The sequence below is a fragment of the Schistocerca americana genome, chromosome 8 (genome assembly GCF_021461395.2).
Source record: "Schistocerca americana isolate TAMUIC-IGC-003095 chromosome 8, iqSchAmer2.1, whole genome shotgun sequence".
Lineage (NCBI taxonomy): Eukaryota > Metazoa > Arthropoda > Insecta > Orthoptera > Acrididae > Schistocerca > Schistocerca americana.
The window spans coordinates 509,916,045-509,938,551 of record NC_060126.1 but is presented as its reverse complement, the minus strand read 5'-3'; the positions used below and the strand labels follow the sequence as shown (position 1 = coordinate 509,938,551).

Genomic DNA, 22,507 nt, shown 5'->3' with positions numbered 1-22,507 from the left:
CTGAACGGAATGGACAGTGTCTTGGAAGGAAGATATAAGATGAACATCAACTAAAGAAAAGCGAGGATAATGGAATTTAGTCGAATTAAATCGGGTGATGCGGAGGGTATTAGATTAGGAAATGAGACGCTTAAAGTAGTAAATGAGTTTTGCTATTTTGGGAGGAAAATACCTGATGATGGTCGAATTAGAGAGGATATAAAATGTAGACTGGCAATGGCAAGGGAAGAGTTTCTGAAGAAATGAAATTTGCTCACATTGAGTATAGATTTAAGAGTCAGGAAGCCGTTTCTGCAAGTATTTGTATGGAGTGTGGACATGTATGGAAGTGAAACGTGGACGATGAATAGTTTGGACAAGAAGAGAATAGAAGCTTTCCAAATGGCTGCAGAAGAACGCTGAAGATTAGATGGGTAGATCACATAACTAATGAGGAGGTATTGACTAGAATTGGGGAGAAGAGAAATTTGTGGCACAACTTGACTAGAAGAACGGATCGGTTGATGGGACATATTCTGAGGCATCAAGGGATCACCAATTTAGTATTGGAGGGCAGCGTGGAGGGTAAAAATCGTAGAGGGAGACCAACAGATGAATACACTAAGCAGATTCAGAAGGATGTAGGTTGCAGTAGGTACTGGGAGATGAAGAAGCTTGCACAGGATAGAGTAGCATGGAGAGCTTCATCAAACCAGTCTCTGGACTGAAGACCACAACAAAAACAACAACAGACATTTCCTTTATCTGAATTGCTATCTTTACTGTAACATTTTTTCTGCTTGAGCTTTGTCATGTTTAGGTATAGTTTATTGCTTTTGCTGCTGCTGTTTGGCAGGCATTGTCCCATTGAATTTCACTTTGTATTATGTGCTAAACCAGTTTTACTACTGACTTATTTTTCTTATTGCTGCACATGGGCTGATATTAGTTGTAATGTTGCATTTGATTTGCTAATTTACATTTATTGCTGCTTGCTTTGCCACTTTGCATTTTTTTCTTGTTCTTGTTTGTGTTAATGTTTATGCTGCTGCATTGCCTTGTCCCTTAGTTTATGTATCTGAACTCAGTAGATTTAAATTAGCTTAAGGGGCTCCGTAACGCCCTATACTTGCAATGTTAAAATAACGCTTATAAATTACATCTTTCCTCACAAAGTATTTGAGGTAGGAAGTTGAACTTTTTACAGATTATTTATTGGAATATGGGCTACAACTTAACACAGGGATTTTACAAAATTTTAGTTCAGTTATTAAAGTTGATTTTTTTCAATTGTAATGAATATTCACAACATTTTTTTTGCAATTTTTTATTTATATATTCAAAAATATACAGTTTTTTGGAAAAAGGCTGTATTGAATTATGCAGAAGGTACTGTGTAACATTTACTGAAAGTTTGAAACAAATATGTTTGGAAGATCCTTAGAAAACATGTAATTAGTATGAGAAAATAAAAGTTTTGGGAATCGAGCGACAAAGATTGGATTAACTTTTTAGTGCATTCCAGGTCCATAGGATGGATTATCTTTATCCTCTGCAAACTCCTACTCCAGCTTCCTCTTGTTCCTCCTCCTGTTTACTCTTGCTTGTATTTCTAGACTCTTTACAGCCCTGTCTGCAGCCCAAAGGCGTTCCTTGTCTAAAGCAAGCATCGCTCGTTGTTGTGTTCGTAGATTTTGCTACCATTTTCTTCAGTTGCAGTTACTGCAACACTGTTCCAAAAGGTGGTCATGTATGATCACATTTCAGTTGTATTTCACTAGCAAGTCCTATGTGCTTTATTATGGAGAGTTCCAGACCAACTTCACTACACTGAATACATCTTACACAGTTTGAAAAAATTCCTTTGAGAACCGACATATCAAATATTTCATTCACATCCGATTCGCCCATAAAACATTCATAGTTTTCACTCATTGCACCAAGCTTCTTCTGTGAAGTATTTTCTTTCCCACTTTCACTGCTATGGGCAGGTGTACTTGAGAGGTTAGGTTCACTCACCTGGTTATCGTCTTTATTGTTTACAGTAATAACACATACCTTTGGCTTTCCAACATTTCTACTTTTCTTAAAAGCTTTCAGAGGATTTCTAATAACTTTACTTTTACTCATTATTATACTTCAACAAAACAGAGACTCAAGAAACAGAATTAATTACGAATATTTTCGAGATAACGACAGAGTAAATAAACATGAAACAATCGACAATCACACCAGCGATATATATTGAACCATCACAGGTTAGCCACAACACATACTTTATCTCACATCACTAAAATGTATCTGATGAACACGGACGTTAATAATAACACCATTTGACAGCAGTTTAACAGCGCCACAGTGGGTCACGCCCATGTAGAACACATTTCAAAAAAAATTTAAAAATAGTTGTAGTCTTCGGAATTTAATAAATTATATATCTATTAAAAGGTAATAGTCTGCAGATTCAGAAAACGCAAAAGAGTAAAAATTGAACTTTTCATGATTTTGAGCCTTTCTGGAGCCCCTTAAGAAGGGGGTATTATATAAGAAATTATCTATGAAGAATATGGAAAGACTGCATTGAGAAGTTATATGAAAAATATTTGGGCCAAAAAGAGTATTGTACAATTAGAAATAGTTATTTTGAAAGAGGGTCTGAATAGAAAAGTAGGGTTTAGGGACAACAGGATTAGGTAGGATTTTCTTGACAACAAATATGGAGATGAAAAATACGTGAGAATACTAATACAGAAAGCATACGTAGATACGGCTTTTTGGGAATAATGATGAACTAATGGAGATCTCCGAGAAGTAAAGAAAGTGTTGAAACTTCCTGGCAGATTAAAGCTGTGTGCCGGACCGAGACTCGAACTCGGGACCTTTGCCTTTTGCGGTCATGTGCTCTACCAACTGAGCTACTCAAGCACGACTCACGCCCCGTCCTCACAGCTTTACTTTCGCTGTAGTTCAATTCTTTTATCTTGGCGGTTCGCACATGCCTGCTCAGATGCGGGACATTGCTGTGTTGGCAGTTGCAAATGACGCACGCACCAAGAGAAGCAGTGCCATAGTATAGTATAGTTCGTAAACTTACGTTTACGGGGGAGCACGCAGTTTATGAAGTAAAGCCACCACGGCCGCATTAACCCTTTCGCTGCTACAGAGACGTGCTACCCGCATTCCGTGCTGTGTGCAATTTTGTCATCACTGCACTGCTCGCCTGTGCAGATACATGGTGTTTCGACTGCTTTGACACACTTATCATTCGAATTCACAAAAACTATTTGGCCCAGTTATTGATTTTTACACATCTTCTTGACTGCAGTTATTGTGCAACATTAGATGTAGTAAGCCATTGCACGAAATTTTGAAGAGTTTGCAGAGGTAAAAGTCCATAGCGCATACTTTCTGTATGGTCGATTTTAGTTGCCACTAGATATTTCAAAAATCACATTCAAACGAATAAAATTCATGAAGTCAGACACATCGATATTGTTTTTAAATGAAGAAAACATTAAGCGTCAAACAAGGTTTGAACTCAGAACCTTTTGCTTAGCAGCTAAACACCTTAACCTTTACACTAACATAGCTCGTCATTCAACAGAAATCCTGGATTATTTTAAAGAATCACTCTAAATACCGACAAACACTGTTGGTATGACCATGAATTACTCTCATTTCGTCGAAGCACAAAAGGAAATAAACAATTACCGCTGTTCTTTATTGCGAAAAAGCGGTTAATGAGAATGAATTTCCTTGCTATCGCCTGAATTAGGAGGCTTATTGCTTGTTTGGTTTAATTAATTAATAGAATATGAAGCAATTGGTATAAAGATTGCTATCAAGACATTGCTTTTGTTCAATTACTTTATTTATGACTGAACGTTTCTAAAACTGAAGACACTCGTCCATGCTCTGCAGTGCAGTCGAGCTCTGGCAACGTCGCTCTCTGTTCATTGGCTGACTGTGTTTTGTGACGTCAGATGCGCAGAACGAACCTAAACTCGGCCGCCGTCGTAAATGACGCGCGCTTTAGCAGGAGAGCTTCTGCAAAGTTTGGAAGGTAGGAGACGAGGTACTGGCAGAAGTAAAGCTGTGAGGACGGGGCGTGAGTCGTGCTTGGGTAGCTCAGTTGATAGAGCACTTGCCCACGAAAGGCAAAGCTCCCGAGTTCGAGTCTCGGTCCGGCACACAGTTTTAATCTGCCAGGAAGTTTCATACCAGCGCAAACTCCGCTGCAGAGTGATAATCTCATTCTAAAGAATGTGTTGTTTGAAAATGAAATACGATAAATAATGCAGTACCGAATGTTATACTGAAAACAAACCCTGTCCTTTCATTTTGTGTTATTCCGCTGTATGTTTATGTGTACCCTTGTGTGTCTATGTTCTTCCTGTCTTTATGTGTTCATCTGATAAGAGTTATATTGTAGAATTTTTCTAATACTAAGCTGCATTTACTATGATGAGGAGTACTGTTATCTTCAAATACAACCTGTTCTTTACTCTGGAAAAATGTTTAGATCTTACTTATTCTGTTATGTTTTCTTTTTTATGCCCAAGTATCAATTTTATTTTCTGTTGCGGAAACAATGAAACAAACATGCCAAATTTAAACAGACGCAAAATCCCCAAGATTGGCGATCTTGTACAGAAGCTCGAAATTTAGCGCGAACGTCAATGCGAGATGCTTATAACAGTTTCCATAACAAAACTTTGTCTCGAAACCTGGCAGAAAATCCAAAGAGATTCTGGTCGTATGTGAATTATGTTAGCGGCAAGAAACAATCAATGTCTTCTCTGCGCGACAGCAGTGGAGATACTATCGAAGACAGTGCTGCCAAAGCAGAGTTACTAAACACAGCCTTCCGAAATGCCATCACAAAAGAAGACGAAATAAATATTCCAGAATTCGAATCGAGAACAGTCGCCAACATAAGTAACGTGGAAGTAAATATCCTCAGAGTAGTGAAGCAACTTAAATCACTTAATAAAAACAAGTCTTCTGGTCCAGACTGTATATCTATTAGGTTCCTTTCGAAGTATGCTGATGCATTAGCTACATACTTTACAACCATATACAACCGTTCACTCGACGAAAGATCCATACCCAAAGACTGGAAAGTTGCACAGGTCACACCAATATTCAAGAAAGGTAATACGAGTAATCAACTAAATTACAGGCTCATATCGTTAACGTCGATATGCAGCAGGATTTTGGAAGATATGTTGTGTTCGAACATCATGAATTACCTCGAGGAAAACGGTCTATTGACACACAGTTAACATGGGTTTAGAAAACATCGTTCCTGTGAAACACAACTAACTCTTTATTCGCGTGAAGTGTTGAGTGCTATTGACAAGGGATTTCAGATCGATTCCGTATTTCTGAGATTCCGGAAGGCTTTTGACACTGTACCAGACAAGCGGCTCATAGTGAAATTGCGTGCTTATGGAATATCGTCTCAGTTATGTGACTGGATTTGTGATTTCCTGTCAGAGAGGTCACAGTTCGTAGTAGTTGACGGAAAGTCATCGAGTAAAACAGAAGTGATTTCTGGCGTTCCACAAGGTAGTGTTATAGGCCCTTTGCTGTTCCTTATCTGTATAAACGATTTGAGAGACAATCTGAGCAGCCGTCTTCGGTTGTTTGCAGATGACTCTGTCGTTTATCGACTAATAAAGTCATCAGAAGATCAAAACAAACTGCAAAACGATTTATAAAAGATATCTGAATGGTGTGAAAAGTGGCAGTTGACCCTAAATAACGAAACGCGTGAGGTCATCCACATTAGTGCTAAAAGGAACTCGTTAAACTTTGGTTACACGGTAAATCAGTCTATTCTAAGAGCTGTAAATTCAACTAAATACCTAGGTATTACAATTACAAACAACTTAAATTGGAAGGAACCCATAGGAAATGTTGTGAGGAAGGCTAACCAAAGACTGCGTTTTTTGGCAGGACGCTTAGAAAATGTAACTGATCTACCAAGGAGACTGCCTACACTACGCTTGTCCGCCCTCTTCTAGAATACTGCTGGCCGGTGTGGGATCCTTACCAGATAGGAGTGATGGAGTACATTGAAAAAGTTCAAAGAAAGGCTGCACGTTTTGTATTATCGCGAAATATGAGAGAGAGTGTCACAGAAATGATACAGGATTTGGACTGGACATCATTAAAAGAAAGGCGTTTTTCGTAGCGACTAAATCGTCTCAAGAAATTCCAATCACCACCTTTCTCCTCCGAATGCGAAAATACACTCCTGGAAATGGAAAAAAGAACACATTGACACCGGTGTGTCAGACCCACCATACTTGCTCCGGACACTGCGAGAGGGCTGTACAAGCAATGATCACACGCACGGCACAGCGGACACACCAGGAACCGCGGTGTTGGCCGTCGAATGGCGCTAGCTGCGCAGCATTTGTGCACCGCCGCCGTCAGTGTCAGCCAGTTTGCCGTGGCATACGGAGCTCCATCGCAGTCTTTAACACTGGTAGCATGCCGCGACAGCGTGGACGTGAACCGTATGTGCAGTTGACGGACTTTGAGCGAGGGCGTATAGTGGGCATGCGGGAGGCCGGGTGGACGTACCGCCGAATTGCTCAACACGTGGGGCGTGAGGTCTCCACAGTACATCGATGTTGTCGCCAGTGGTCGGCGGAAGGTGCACGTGCCCGTCGACCTGGGACCGGGCCGCAGCGACGCACGGATGCACGCCAAGACCGTAGGATCCTACGCAGTGCCGTAGGGGACCGCACCGCCACTTCCCAGCAAATTAGGGACACTGTTGCTCCTGGGGTATCGGCGAGGACCATTCGCAACCGTCTCCATGAAGCTGGGCTACGGTCCCGCACACCGTTAGGCTGTCTTCCGCTCACGCCCCAACATCGTGCAGCCCGCCTCCAGTGGTGTCGCGACAGGCGTGAATGGAGGGACGAATGGAGACGTGTCGTCTTCAGCGATGAGAGTCGCTTCTGCCTTGGTGCCAATGATGGTCGTATGCGTGTTTGGCGCCGTGCAGGTGAGCGCCACAATCAGGACTGCATACGACCGAGGCACACAGGGCCAACACCCGGCATCATGGTGTGGGGAGCGATCTCCTACACTGGCCGTACACCACTGGTGATCGTCGAGGGGACACTGAATAGTGCACGGTACATCCAAACCGTCATCGAACCCATCGTTCTACCATTCCCAGACCGGTAAGGGAACTTGCTGTTCCAACAGGACAATGCACGTCCGCATGTATCCCGTGCCACCCAACGTGCTCTAGAAGGTGTAAGTCAACTACTCTGGCCAGCAAGATCTCCGGATCTGTCCCCCATTGAGCATGTTTGGAACTGGATGAAGCGTCGTCTCACGCGGTCTGCACGTCCAGCACGAACGCTGGTCCAACTGAGGCGCCAGGTGGAAATGGCATGGCAAGCCGTTCCACAGGACTACATCCAGCATCTCTACGATCGTCTCCATGGGAGAATAGCAGCCTGCATTGCTGCAAAAGGTAGATATACACTGTACTAGTGCCGACATTGTGCATGCTCTGTTGCCTGTGTCTATGTGCCTGTGGTTCTGTCAGTGTGATCATGTGATGTATCTGACCCCAGGAATGTGCCAATAAAGTTTCCCCTTCCTGGGACAATGAATTCACGGTGTTCTTATTTCAATTTCCAGGAGTGTATTTTGTTGACACCGACCTATATAGGGAGGAACGATCAGCACGATAAAATAAGGGAAATCAGAGCTCGTACGGAAAGATACAGGTGTTCGTTCATGCTATACGAGATTGGAATAATAGAGAATTGTGAAGGTGGTTCGATGAACCCTCTGTCAGGCACTTAAATGTGATTTGCAGAGTATCCATGTAGGTATAGAAATATTTTTTTTTTTTTCAATTATCTGCTTGTGTCACAATTCCTATACTACTCATGTATATGCTTATTTCTATTCTTTTGTAACACCTGGTTTACTACTAATGTTACCATTACGCTTCTTAATTATGTTTTTTGTACCTTTATAGATGTATTCTCATGTCATAAAATTGTAATTGAGACCAGTTCTTCAAATTAAGTAAATAGTAGGTTTTAATTTCAGTGCACACATTTCTGTTGGTCACAATATGTGAGAAGTTAGAAAAAAGGACCGTTAGTGCTATCACGTGTGTTGATAATTCCGTAAGGGACTGGTTAACAGCATTGCTGGTTCGAAGGGCATTTTAATTTTTTTTTTTTTTTTTTTTTTTTTTTTTTTTTTTTTTTTTTTTTTTTTTTTTTTTTTTTTTTGTGAGTCCACATGTGGTGGTTCATGAACTTGCTACATTATCTGCAAGACTCTTCGATGGTCATTGTGGACCGCACAGTCGCAACGGATGGCTGCTTGCCATCTCTACAAGGACTACAGTGGGTCTGCATCTTTGGTGGCCCACAAATACCATTATCTCTACAAGAAATACTATAGGTCTGCTCTGTGATGACCTACCTACCAGTATTCTTCAAAACTTCGACTGACTCTGCTGTGGGTTTGCTCTGTCTGCATGTCAAGAGTCAGTACTGTCTTTCCGTTGGAAGGACCACAGTACTTCTTCAAGACTGCATGGAAATCCACTACTTCCGTGTGCATTTTCATTTACTGCTCAGACTTTGTGCATAAAACTGTAATTACTATTGTAATTAATGATCAGGACTGTCTTTATCTTTTGGCTTTTGAAAAAACTGCTCCGAGCATTATGGGACTTAACATGTGAGGTCATCAGTCACCTAGAACTTAGAACTACTTAAACCTAACTAACCTAAGGACATCACACACATCCATGCCTGAAGCAGGGTTCGAACCTGCGACCATAGCGGTCGGGCGGTTCCAAACTGTAGCGCCTAGAACCGCTCGGCCACTCTGGCCAGCTAGGACTCAAAATCCAAATGAAAGTTTCAACAATTGTATATGGGAACGGACACCGAAAACTGTTCTGGTAGGAATAAATACTTTGAAAATAGGTGTGCTAGATGCTGTTCTACGTTTCAACGTCGGTGCAATGCCAAGGCTTAATGTTATGGAGCTGATGGGTTTGCCTGTAAATATGCATACAGCACTAATAGACATTGACCGAAGGGCACTCTTCGAAGCAGAAAAATCAGTGTTGGAAACCACCAAAGAAGCAAGAATAAGAAAAAGAAGAGTGAAAAGTAGAAGGGAGGAAGAGAAACACAGGAAACGAGATGAATAGGGACCTGGGATGCATTAGTGCCATGCAAGTTTAACAGAAAAAGCAAGTTTTAGCTTTAATTTCCCGAAAGTTAAATTATTTCACGTTCTGGTACACTCTGGCGAAAAAATTACTAAACACAGAGAGCTGCAATTTTGTATACTGTCTTAAAACAAGCTTAAGGGGCTCCGGAAAGGCTCAAAATCATGAAAAGTTCAATTTTTACTTTTTTGCGTTTTCTGAATCTGCAGACTATTACCTTTTAATAGATATATAATTTACTCAATTCCGAAGACTACAACTATTTTTAAATATTTTTTGACATGTGTCCTACATGGGCGTGACCCACTGTGGCGCTGTTAAACTGCTGTCAAATGGTGTTATTATTAACGTCCGTGTTCATCAGATACATTTTAGTGATGTGAGATAAAGTATGTGTTGTGGCTAACCTGTGATGGTTCAATATATATCGCTGGTGTGATTGTCGATTGTTTCATGTTTATTTACTCTGTCGTTATCTCGAAAATATTCGTAATTAATTCTGTTTCTTGAGTCTCTGTTTTGTTGAAGTATAATAATGAGTAAAAGTAAAGTTATTAGAAATCCTCTGAAGGCTTTTAAGAAAAGGAGAAATGTTGGAAAGCCAAAGGTATGTGTTATTACTGTAAACAATAAAGACGATAACCAAGTGAGTGAACCTAACCTCTCAAGTACACCTGCCCATGGCAGTCAAAGTGGGAAAGAAAATACTTCACAGAAGAAGCTTGGTTCAATGAGTGAAAACTATGAATGTTTTATGGGCGAATCGGATGTGAATGAAATATTTGATATGTCGGTTCTCAAAGGAATTTTTTTCAAACTGTGTAAGATGTATTCATTGTAGTGAAGTTGGTCTGGAACTCTCCATAATAAAGCACGTAGGACTTGCTAGTGAAATACAACTGAAATGTGATAAGTGTTCATACTTGACCACCTTTTGGAACAGTGTTGCAGTAACTGCAACTGAAGAAAATGGTAGCAAAATCTACGAACACAACAACGAGCGATGCTTGCTTTAGACAAGGAACGCCTTCGGGCTGCAGACAGGGCTGTAAAGAGTCTAGAAATACAAGCAAGAGTAAACAGGAGGAGGAACAAGAGGAAGCTGGAGGAGGAGTTTGCAGAGGATAAAGATAATCCATCCTATGGACCTGGAATGCACTAAAAAGTTAATCCAATCTTTGTCGCTCGATTCCCAAAACTTTTATTTTCTCATACTAATTACATCTTTTCTAAGGATCTTCCAAACATATTTGTTTCAAACTTTCAGTAACTGTTACACAGTACCTTCTGCATAATTTAACACAGCCTTTTTCCAAAAAAACTGTATATTTTTGAATATATAAATAAAAAATTGCAAAAAAATGTTGTGAATATTCATTACAATTGAAAAAAAATCATCTTTAATAACTGAACTAAAATTTTGTAAAATCCCTGTGTTAAGTTGTAGCCCATATTCCAATAAATAATCTGTAAAAAGTTCAACTTCCTACCTCAAATACTTTGTGAGGAAAGATGTAATTTATAAGCGTTATTTTAACATTGCAAGTATAGGGCGTTCCGGAGCCCCTTAACTACAAAGCAGACTACTCTTGTGGCTTACCTTTGAAAAAAATGCTTTTTTGAAGAAAAACACTGAATTCATTTCTAAAGTATTTGATAATCATACTTAAAATTTTTTGTGCCCCAATTTCTGACAGCACCATCTTTTCAATAGTCTGCTTTAAAGATGATAGTGTAAAGAACTTACAGGAAAAAAATAAACCTTCTACTTCGTTTGTATTTTGACTCATGTGTACCTATGGTGTACATTAATAATTAGCAGGGTTTATTTCACTCGCAACAAAAAAATTCAATTAAAAAAAGTGTGAGAGCTAAAGCTGTGGTTCAGACACGAAGATGTTCCGAAAAGATGTCTTAACAAATGGTAAGCATTATATGGGCTTTCAAACCTTATTCTTTGAGTTACACTGTCGGAAAACAGTTTTTTCAAGGTTTCCCTTAGGATTCACGGATCAGTCCCCGTAACACACAACCTATATCTTAAGAGCGCATTTCCACATTGTCGACTCGCTCAGCAACAAAACTACGTACACTGAACACACACGCTGCTGGTACGACGAAGCCAGTTTCATACCAGTTTTATCGAGCAGTGCTGCCAACTTACTTCCATTGTGCGTCGATATTCCCGTGTACTCCTTGGGCCCAGCAGCGTGATCCGTGCTGGTGCGTTGCGACTGCCGAATGAAGCCCGACTGACCTAGATCGTCCCGCCTCTTTAGCCGGTTGGCCTTGCCCGATAAAGGAGCGTCGCTTTAAGTGCGTGACACAGCGGCGCCACACTCACGTGATCTCACAGATAGCAAAACTGTTCACCTCTAGTGGATCCGACGATAAGATATGCGGTTGTCATGTGAAACGGATTAGTGTCCCTACGACTTTCTGTTGTCCTCTGCTGAAATTTAAAACTCAATTGTTGATTTATTTTGGACGTCAATTACCCACCGTAAAAGCGTTTAAACGTTGTATATTAGTTCATCAGTTACCTTTGTCAGCTTGCATAAGGTTGTGAATACGAAAATTTCGTTCATGATTAAAATCCGTCGAATACAGAGTAGCTACCCTTTGTGTTGTATGACAGTCATTCCATGAACATTATTTTGAACGAAATTCCTTAAAGTGTATTACAATGCGTAAGATTGTAATCTTCGTGTACTTTTTGTTTTTCATTTTCTTTAAGGGATACAAAAATGGCAGCCGATTAAGTTAACCTTGATACGGCTACATACAGACGTCATTAAGTAATGACAAGATTTGGTAAATACACTCCTGCTCTTTGAAGCGTTTCGCCCTGCGACGTGTTTATAGCCATCGCAAATACGATTTTCATTTTCAAATGGCTCTGAGCACTATGTGACTTAACATCTGAGGTCATCAGTCCCCTAGAACTTAGAACTGCTTAAACCTAACTAACCTACGGACATCACACACATCCATGCCCGAGGCAGGATTCGAACCTGCGACCGTAGCGGTCGCGCGGTTCCAGACTGTAGCGCCTAGAACCGCTCGGTTACTGCGGCCGGCTCATTTTCAAATGTCTTCTTGTCAATCGAAGAGGCACGCTGGGATCACATGGCGTTCAGTTTATCCCTCGTATTACATCTGGTTTCCCGGTGTCAGTCAGCTGAGCATTGGTTGTAAACAGTTGACCGGTGCGAAATTTTCGCACTTCTATAGCTATAAATAACAGTATTTAGCGTAAGTGTAATTTTTGGGGTAGGAGTAGTGTGCGGATGAAGAGAAAACATCTTTAAAAACGAACTGAACGACGTGAAATAATAATTCTGAATTTATGAAAAAAGCCTTGTTTATATATATATTTTGATGCATATAATTTTGAACAAAATTGCTTACTGGGCGTTACAGTAACTCTGTGTAAACGATATTTCACGTAGGAATGCAATCTTTGTACACTTTTTGTTTCTCATTTTCTTCAGTGAGTAGGGGCAGAGGTAATGGACTACCGCAGTAGTCACGTATGTTATCTCTGACCATTCTGAATATAAACTATCCTGTTAATAAGTACTTTAAAACAAATAAAATAGTATTTCTAATAAGGTAATATGAAAAGAGAGTTTGTAATTCCTGATCAGTAAGCTAGCTTCGTAAAATATAGGTGTTAAGCTGGGCGTCCGAACACCCGTTTGCCTAATGATACTTAAGAACCTTTTTTATGTTAATATTCTCCACAAATAGTACGTTTTAGTACAAAATCGATGTGCAGTGTCAGAAATTGCTTAAAAAACCTTTCCATCGATACCTCATTCATCCCTGTATGATTAGTAAGTGTTGATGAATGAGATTCTGACTTGAGAAATAATATATATGATACTATTGATGAACTTGGTAGCTGACAGACGAGTCAAAGTTTTCTCGGTAGTAAACGTGATCTGGCAGTACTACCAGCCAAAAGCATTTCATTTAGGGAAAAAACTATTTGACCAGTAATGAACGTTGCCTGAGATAAGGCTTCCATAAATAACCATCATCGACAAGATATGTTAAGTTCCATTCACACTCGACAGAACACCAGCAGGTCTAAACGTACAGTGTTCTCCCTTGTAGTTAATGATAGGGTTATAATAGACTGTGACACATTTCAGTGACACAAATCTACTGTCGAACACCCAAAAGAATGGGACGAAAATCCTACCCAAATTATGGTCTGCACCAGCTGCGGCCAGTGAACGATGATACCATCCACCGTCGTGCGGAAATCGTTTCACGAGGGAGACACATATATGGAGCAACTACACTGCCTGACAAGAAAGGTGAAGCACGCAGCAAGGCAGGAGGGAACGAGATGAGACATAACTGGTTGATTTTAGTGATATTACCTAATGGACATTCAGCTGAGTAGTAGCTCTAAGCAGCATCCCAAACGAGCAATCCAACTGCGACTTTACCTGCAGTTAGTCATGCTTTAGGTAACTGGAAGATGCATGGCTATGTTTAAAAAGGAATAGCTCGGTGTCGTCACAGACTCGAACCACACATGTCTGCTTTCATGTCCAGCAGATAACTCGTTGCAAATAATAAATAATCCGGAAATCTCATCCCGTAGTCGAATGGAATATGCATTGGCTAGAATTGCGAGCCGGCCGGAGTGACCCAGCGGTTCTAGGCACTACAGTCTGGAACCGCGCGACCGCTACGGTCGCAGGTTCGAATCCTGCCTCGGGCATGGATGTGTGTGATGTCCTTAGGTTAGTTAGGTTTAAGTAGTTCTAAGTTCTAGGGGACTGATGACCTCAGAAGTTAAGGCCCATAGTGCTCGGAGCCATTTGAACCATTTTTTTTAGAATTGCGAGTTAATCAAATAAACAGAAATATTAAATAAATGATAAATGAATAATTAATAAAAATGTGTTCTACTGTAACTTCACTAACTGATGTAGACAACACCAGAGAATTCTGTTGAAAAACGTTTATTCAACTGAGGAAAAAACACATACAGAAAACAACCTTATTATGATGCAATGAAGCTGCTTTGAGAGCGTTATTAGAATGGTAAAAGGATCCCCAAACCAGAAAACGCGGAAAACTAACGTAAGCCCATTTCGTGATCATCATACACGAAATATTCGCCAGTTGACGTAATTTAGAGTTCAGTATGACAATTTCCATAGTAACACACGAGAGATGACAAGTAGAAACTCATGCTCTGTCTATTCACACATTCGGACCTCGCGAAAGTTAGCCTCTCTTCAAAAGTTAAAGTGCTGTAGTGGCCATTCACACCCCGGAGCCTATCACCCACGCGACTGAATAACGCTCGTTGCCACAGACAGGTTTTCCTTTCACCAAATCAAACGTTAAAGTGCCCTAAATCGCTCTCTTGAGCGCCCCCACTCGAGAAATGTCTTTCTCCACTTGACTCCAGTATTATTCCGCCACTGCCCGCTTCTCCATCGGCTGAAGGTTGTCGTCACCAAAAACAGATCGTTATTATGTTCTACTGACGTGATTTTGAATTTAGTGATTTCCTCACTAAATTACTATATTACAACAACATGTAATATTATAAACATTCACACTCAGATAATTTACAGTAAACACAAAAAAAGTTTGTTCATAAAAAATAAGCTAGCATTCTTGTGAAAGTCTGCTCAGGTTAAGTGACTGCAAAATCTTGTCAAATATCGCTTAAACAATTATTTATGTCCGTTTGATAAAAGCCTCTTTTGGCACTCTTTTCAATAGTGGTATCAGCTATGACAGGTGAATGATCATTTTTAATTTACAGTGATTTTTTGTGTAGACTTTAATCATATTGAACTAAAGTTATTGGCGGTATTAGATTCCTTAAATAATTATACAAGTTAGAGAAGATGTGAGGTACTCATGCTGCAATCAGTTACTGTGTTATGGTGGAGGATACAATGCTCTGACAAAAATTTGCATAGTAAAAATGACGTAAAAATAATAAATCAATAAATAAAATAGTTACAGATACATAGTTTTCAGTGATGTTTTCAGTCCAATGGCATAATCTAAAATATCATTTGCTGAAATCGAATGAAGCATTTTAAGAGTCTGTAATTCCAGGGTTCATTGTGAAAATACGGTGATTACCAGAACATTCTGACCACCTGCTTAACAGCTGGACTGTCCACCTTTGGCACGGACAACAGCAGTGACGTGTCATGTTATGTAAGCAATGAGGCCTTGGAAGGACGTTTGAGAGAGTTGGCACCACATCTGCACGCACAAGTTACCTAATTCCAGTAAATTCCGGGGAAGTGGGGGTGATGAGCTCTGGCATCCCAGATGTGTTCAATCGGCTTCAGATCTGGTGAGTTGGGGGTCCAGCACATCAATTGGAACTTGCCACTGTGTTCCTCGAACCACTTCATCACACTCCTCTCCTTGTTACATGGCGCATTATGTTGCTGAAAAATGGCACTGCTGTTGAAAAACGTTGTTGTCATGAAGGTGTGTACGTGATCTGCAACCAGCGTACGATACTCCTTGATCGTCATGGTGTCTTGCTCGACATCCACTGGACCCATGTATGGCCTCGTGGATCTTCCCCAGAGCGTAATGGAGCCACAGTCAGCTTGTCACTGTCCGGCAGGAGCTGTTCCCCTGGAAGACGACCGATTCGTGCCCTCCCATCGGAGTGATGAACATTCAGACCATTGAATGCTCAGCCAATGCACCAGCATCCAGTACGAATGGTCATATGCCCACTTCAGTCGAAGTGACCGATGTCGTGTTTTCAAGAACGGCACACGCATGGGTCGTCGGCTGCAGAGGCCCATTGTTATGAGTGTTCCGTGCACTGTGTGTTCAGACACACTTATACTCCGCCCAGCATTAAAGCCTGATGCTATTTCCACCACAGTTCGCCACCTGTCACGTTTTACCAGTCTGCCCAGCCTGCGACCTCCGACATCTGTAATGAGATGAGGTCAAGATATAGAAAATGTTATTGTTTCATTGGCTGTGCCTCATTTTCTTGAGATTTCAGCTGTGTTCAGATTTGTTTTATTGTGGAACTGTGATTTACTCTAGAATTTCTAGAAGTTGTAAGAGGCCGTCTTTCAGACTGCCTTATGCTCCACCATTTCTGGTGCACTCTCTGTCCTCTGACTAAGCGAGCAACTGCTGTCCACATGCTCTGGGCTCTACCCATTTCCTGCCACCCTGTTCCCACCTTTATATCTGGGCTGACCAGCAACAGTCTGTTCTGCTGCCCAGACCGCAGCACCTCTCAGCCTGGGGCGCACTGGCTAGTATTCAGCCCCCCCCCCCCCACCCCCCCCTCCCTCCTACCAATTCTAGGCGGCCGAATAACCTGCCTATGTAAGTGTTATTTCAGTGATTATAAAACTGATTCAAATTTAGTGAAAGCTTATGAGCCCATCTATCAGCACGACAGTGCTGTCTTCTCCTGCATGCGTGCACTGATTTGGTTGGGAAGGGTGTCGTAAAGCCGTCTTATCCTCTGGTGAGGTAACCTGGTCCACAGCTGTTGATACGGGCACTGGGACCGAGCCAGCATCCGACCTGATGCCACAGGTGTCCAACTGGGGATGGATCTGGGGCTGCTGCTGGCCACTGAAGTACCTCAACAACACGCAGACAATTCACAGAGACACGTGCGGCCACTGGAGGAACGTTGTCCTGTTGAAAAATGGCGCCACAATATTGTCGAATGAGAGGTAACACATGAGGACGCAGGATGCCCGTGACGTAGAGCTGTGCCGTGTTCCCTTAAGCACTGCCAGCCTTGACCTAAGACCATACCCGATGGCTCCGCGCAACATTCCATCAGGAGTGACACCGCTTTGTCTCTCCAAGGTATTGGAAGAGTGGGGCCTCTCTTCAGGTCGCCGCTGCACTCACCGAGAATGGCCATCCAGGGCAGTGCACAACAGAGATTCATTGTTGAACACAATGCGACGCCATTCGTCAGCAACTCTCACTTCCCGGTGTTGGCACCTCTCCAAACGCAGATCTTTGTGTTGTGATGTTAATGGCAACCTGCACATGGGGTCGTAATTCCGCAGTCGGGCTGCCTTGAGCCTCCGACCAATGGTGTGGGATGACACAGAATGGACCGAGGTGAAGGATGGATGTCCAAGAACGCTTTCATTTTTCTTACATGTCTGGTCAGATAAACACGTCCACCGCACGTTTCGACGGCTAAACTCGTATACGTGCTGCACAAATCGTTTTGTTTGTGTGTTACTGTAACCCATTGGGAAGAGAATACACATGTCTCAAAATTCAAATTCCTTTTCTCTCCATTTCTATTCAGTTCCCCGTGATTAGTTACTAGATCTACCCATCTAATTTTCAGCATGTGGCACCATATCAAAAGCTTCTATTCTCTTCTTGTCTGAACTGTTTATCGTCCACCTCTCACTGCCATGTAAAGCTACACTCCAGTCACTCCAGACAAATCCCTTCAGAAAAGGCTTCCTGACACTTAAATCTATATTCAATGTTAATAAATTTCTCTCCTTCACAAACGCTTTTCTTGCCGTTACCAGTCTACATTTTATATCCTCTCTGCTTCGACCATCACCAGTTATTTTACTGCCCAAATAGCAAAACTCATGCTCTAATTTCAGTGTCTCATTTCCTAATCTAACTGCCTCAGCAGCATCATCCGACTTAATTCGACTACATTCCATTACCCTCGTTTTGCTTTTGTTGATGTTCATCTTATACCCTCCTTTCAAGACGCTGTCCATTCTGTTCAACTGCTCTTCCAAGTCCTTTGCTGTCTCTGACAGAATTAGAATATCATCGGTACATCTCAAAATTTTTATTTCTTCTCCCTGAATTTTAATTCCTACTCCATATTTTTCTTTGGTTTCTTTTGCTACTTTCTGAATGCACAGATTGAATAACATCGGATCATCATACATATAGGTGGTGGGAATCCCAGAGAGGGGGTCTTCACGAGCTTAATAAACAGCTGTGGGCTGTTTGTGGCAAACCAACTCCCAATAAGGAGTGATGCCTGTCTAGACAAAGTTATCACCAACCTCAACACTTGGGATTATAATATCAGTGCAATTGGACCAATGGTTGCTGTTCACAGCGCATTAGTAATGGAATTCAGTATGAAGAGCAAGACTAAATTGGAACTAAGCGCTTGGCACTTAAGTTACGCACTCAGTAGGCGGATTAGTGACGAAAAGGGACTAAATGACTTGAAAGTAGCAATGCTGGTGTAAAATGGCAGCAGAAATTGCAGAGAAGAGGACCAGTAACTCATTTGATGTCTGTTCCGAACGTTAAAAACGAAATTCAATAACATGTTCCACATAATCCCCTAGAAGAATCCTGTAGACGCATTAAAAGGAAGGGGAAAACCTGTTAAAGAGAAGATGTGGTATTCACCTGCCTTAGATAAATTATAATACGTTGTAATAATGTTGAAGGACCGAATGAATCCTCTAACTAAAGAGCTGCCTCATTTAAATAGTTAAGATCCAAGAGATTTTACGGAAGGGAAATGGCGAATGCAAGAAAGAAATACAATGACAGGTTCAGCGAAGAGGCTCATAATCCATGTAAAGCAGATTGCAATCTAGTAAATGACCACACGAAGAAGCCTACCGTCGCTTTATATTTTTGCAGTCCTGATTTCTTCAACCAGTAATTTTTTAGGGTAGTGAAAAATTTTGTAAGTGAATTTAAGACTCAGACTTGCATCCTACAGTTTATGTAAAAAATGTAAGCTGTTGCACTATTAAAAACTGGAATGAAGCGCGCTATAAGGACATTGTAAAAACAGTGAATTCGCATAAAAATTCAGGGAGTACAGACATGCATGGCAACTCCTGCACGCTCCTGATGAAAATTATTCCGGAGCTTGCTCAGCCACTACCCATAGTGCTCAACAAGTATTTATCCTTCGGTATCTTTGTGGCGGTTCCACCTGCTTTTAATTATTTCGTTTGTTGTCCTCGGTGACGGCGTACTGCGTTGCTACACTGGCTGAAAAATGGATTGTGGGTTCCGACACACACTATTGTAAATCATGTAGCCGACAGGTGCACAGTTGCGTTTCTCAGTACTTTAATTTTCACTTTGCACAACCCCCAATATTACACAATTATATGGCCAGTGCACTACTGTTTAACCTTCGATAAGCCTCATTAATAGTTAGCAAGCGAAACTCCACATACTCCTACAATAGTTTCTTGTTGAACATCTATGAGCAGTAAAAGCTAGGTACAAAGTTCACAGTTCTTGAAGAATAATCAGACACGTATGGTGCAGACACTGTCACTGTTGTAACACACCGGCTAATTGTTGAACACTTATTCCGCAGTTAATTTGAAGCATTGTTGTCGTTCTAACCAGCACAGGTTACTCGTCTGAAACTCGACCGTTGACTGACTGTCTCGTGACCAAAAATCGGGCCCTTATATATCATTGCAATAATCTGTACTGAAACTACACATTGTTCTAAGTTAAATTTACAGAAATTACAATTAAAACTTAACTCAATTAACTGAATACATCGAAAAACTGCGTCTTTTTAACAATTTCTTCTACTACGAGGTTTAGGCCGAATTATTTGTTTAAATCGTGAAATTAACAAATATAGTTACGCAAACAATACTTTTGATAAAACTATTGATTGCTCTGCAATTAATGAAGAGCTGGTTTTGCTAACATGTTTTTGAATAGAGCTAAATAGATACTTTAAGATTAGTAGTACTTCGTCTTCCAAATGTTTGCAGTTATTACGCAATTTATATTTGTTTATATGTCAACAATACGTAATTTATATTTGTTTATATGACAACAATAGAATTTACGTTACGAATTACTGATTTCGCCCTATGATGAAAGATACTAACTAGGGATAGTCAAAATAAATTAGAAAATCAATTACATACATAAAACAAAGTACAAAATTAGGTCTGGTGTTATTTACTTTAAAACTAAGGGCCTATCTTTCTCTTTAATGGAAATGCAGGTTATATTCACGTATGTTAATGATAATAGGTTAAAAGTAACAAAATGAATTTAAGGAGGCAGATGGCAAAATCAGAGGGGAATTAAAATTATACCAGCTTGCTTCGTCACATCTTCCCAGAATTCCTGAAACTGGCACCGACAGTAACAGTCTACAAAAAAGGTAATCTATGTGAAGTGTCCAGTTTTAGACTAATTTCAATCATACCAATTTAGCTTAAGTTATGGAGTCTGTGATGAAAGACCAGACACTCAGTGATATTGAAGACAATAAACTCTTCCACAGTTTTTGCAAAAGACGGTCAATGGTTGTAACAGTACTGTGTTTAATTATAAAGGTAAGGCAAGGGTTAAGGCCAGAGAAAGTGTGGTACTGACACTCTGTGACCTGAGGAAGGCGTTTGATTGCACCTCGCTCAACATACTACTTAAACAGCTGAAGTGTTGTGGCACTGGAACTGTTGTTCTGGCGACTCTTCAACGTTTTCTTGAAAAGCGAAGGCAGGTAGTATCAGACCATAAAACAGTCTCCCAAGAATTAAAGTTGGAGCACGTCGTAGTCCAGCGATCCGTTATAGACCCCCCTGTTCCTTATTTATGTGAATAATAGGTAACCCCCATGCGAATGCTTACAGGCTTGAGTACCCCGAAAGAAAGACAGAGTTGGGTATGAGAAACATTATGGATCTGAAGAAACTGGTGGATAATAGTATCAATGTCTGTAGGGACTCTCCCAATCTTTGGCAGATACACAGTCTGGAGGCCCGTGCGACGCCAACTGGTTGATTCTCCTGTCTATAGATTAGAGTCGGCAGAGAATCTGCCTCTCCCTGACAGATACATAGCCTGGTGAACTGTGCACTCCCAGTTGGATGAAAACTTATTTCAGTTTCCTGGTTTCATTCCTGCTTCTTTCCTGTCTTAATGAATAAGAATTATATTTCTACAAGTTTTTAAAGAGTCTAATTAGACATAATTCTTTTTATTCCGATGCGGAGCATAGGACACAAAAGAGTCTAATAGTGAGTAATAGTCTTCCTAGTTTAAGTATTACTGCCGATTTTGACATATCAGGATTATGTAACGGTAATCACGGGAGGTGAGTGTGCATTAAAAATTTAAGATTTTCGTTGAAATGCTGCAGCTTCAGCCGAGAAGATTGTAGTACGAGTAAATTAGGCTGTGACAGCTGAAGGTAACGATTATCAAGAAAATTTTTAAGTACATTGCACTACAGGAGTACTAAATAAACAAGTTTTTTAAAATTTATAGAACTGATATCTGCATTCAGTACTCGTATATTTAAATGGGTTATTGCGTTGCCTATAATTAAATGAATATTTAATAAGCTTGTACCATATAGGGACAAGAAAAATTGTTTCTGCTATAATTCGAAGGAGAGGTGAGGATGTTTCGTAACGGTCATATTTGTGTGAAAAGGTCAGCAAGCTGACATAAGAAAACAGAAGTGATGTCATAGGGTGATGCATTCAGTAGAGAATTGGGTTGTAATGGGGTCAGTAGACTGACATAACTAGTGGAGAAATGGAAATGGAGTATATTTATTTCTCTCACGTCTCAAGAAGCATTCTAAAAACGCATATGCTTGCTGTAAGACAAACGATTAATTAAAGTGTAAATATTGACTAAAACGGGCGATATTACGGACAGATAAAATGATTAAGAAATGCGTATTATTGAGAAATGTAAATGTAATAGACACGGTTTTTTTTAAAATGTAGACAACGAAAACGCATAGGAGTTGTCGATAAAGAGAGACTTTCGTAGTGAGCTAATCCATATTCTAAGTGAGCCACACACAGATACAAGCTTGTTGAGGTCACTCGTCTTTACGAAACAATCGAACATCTGTTACAAGAATAATTTACTGCAAACTAGCAAAAACAAGACAAAATAAATATCGATCTGGACAGATATAAAGAAGAATAAAGAAATCTGTGAAGAGCAGAGGTCATAGATCAGTATCCACAATGAAAAATTTAGTAAGATGATATTAATCGTTTAGCGCGTTTTAAAGGCTTTGTGCTGCAATAATAATATTAAAAAAAGCTACCTTGAACAGAAAAGTCTTTCTGTTGACTTCGATTACGATACTGTAATTGAATAAGGAAAAGTAAGTAGATTTAGAATTTAATTTGCCCTTTGTTAGTAAAGTAAGAGAACAGATGCTGGGGCTATGTTATCTGGTTCTCAGGGACGTTGTGCGTCTTGTGACTGCAGCCTATGAGACGTTTGGAGAGGACACAAACCAGAGTGATG

General features: G+C 40.6%; 1 protein-coding gene across 1 annotated transcript in view; it reads right to left on the bottom strand.

Moving 5' to 3' along the window:
• Window positions 1-11,503, bottom strand: part of LOC124544652 (UDP-glycosyltransferase UGT5-like) — a 93,979-nt gene extending 82,476 nt beyond the window's left edge. Inside the window, exon 1 of the mRNA XM_047123266.1 lies at window positions 11,385-11,503. Coding sequence (XP_046979222.1) covers window positions 11,385-11,390 — 6 coding nt within the window. The 5' untranslated portion in view covers window positions 11,391-11,503. The remainder of the gene's footprint in view (window positions 1-11,384) is intronic.
• Between the last annotated feature and the right edge of the window lie 11,004 nt (window positions 11,504-22,507).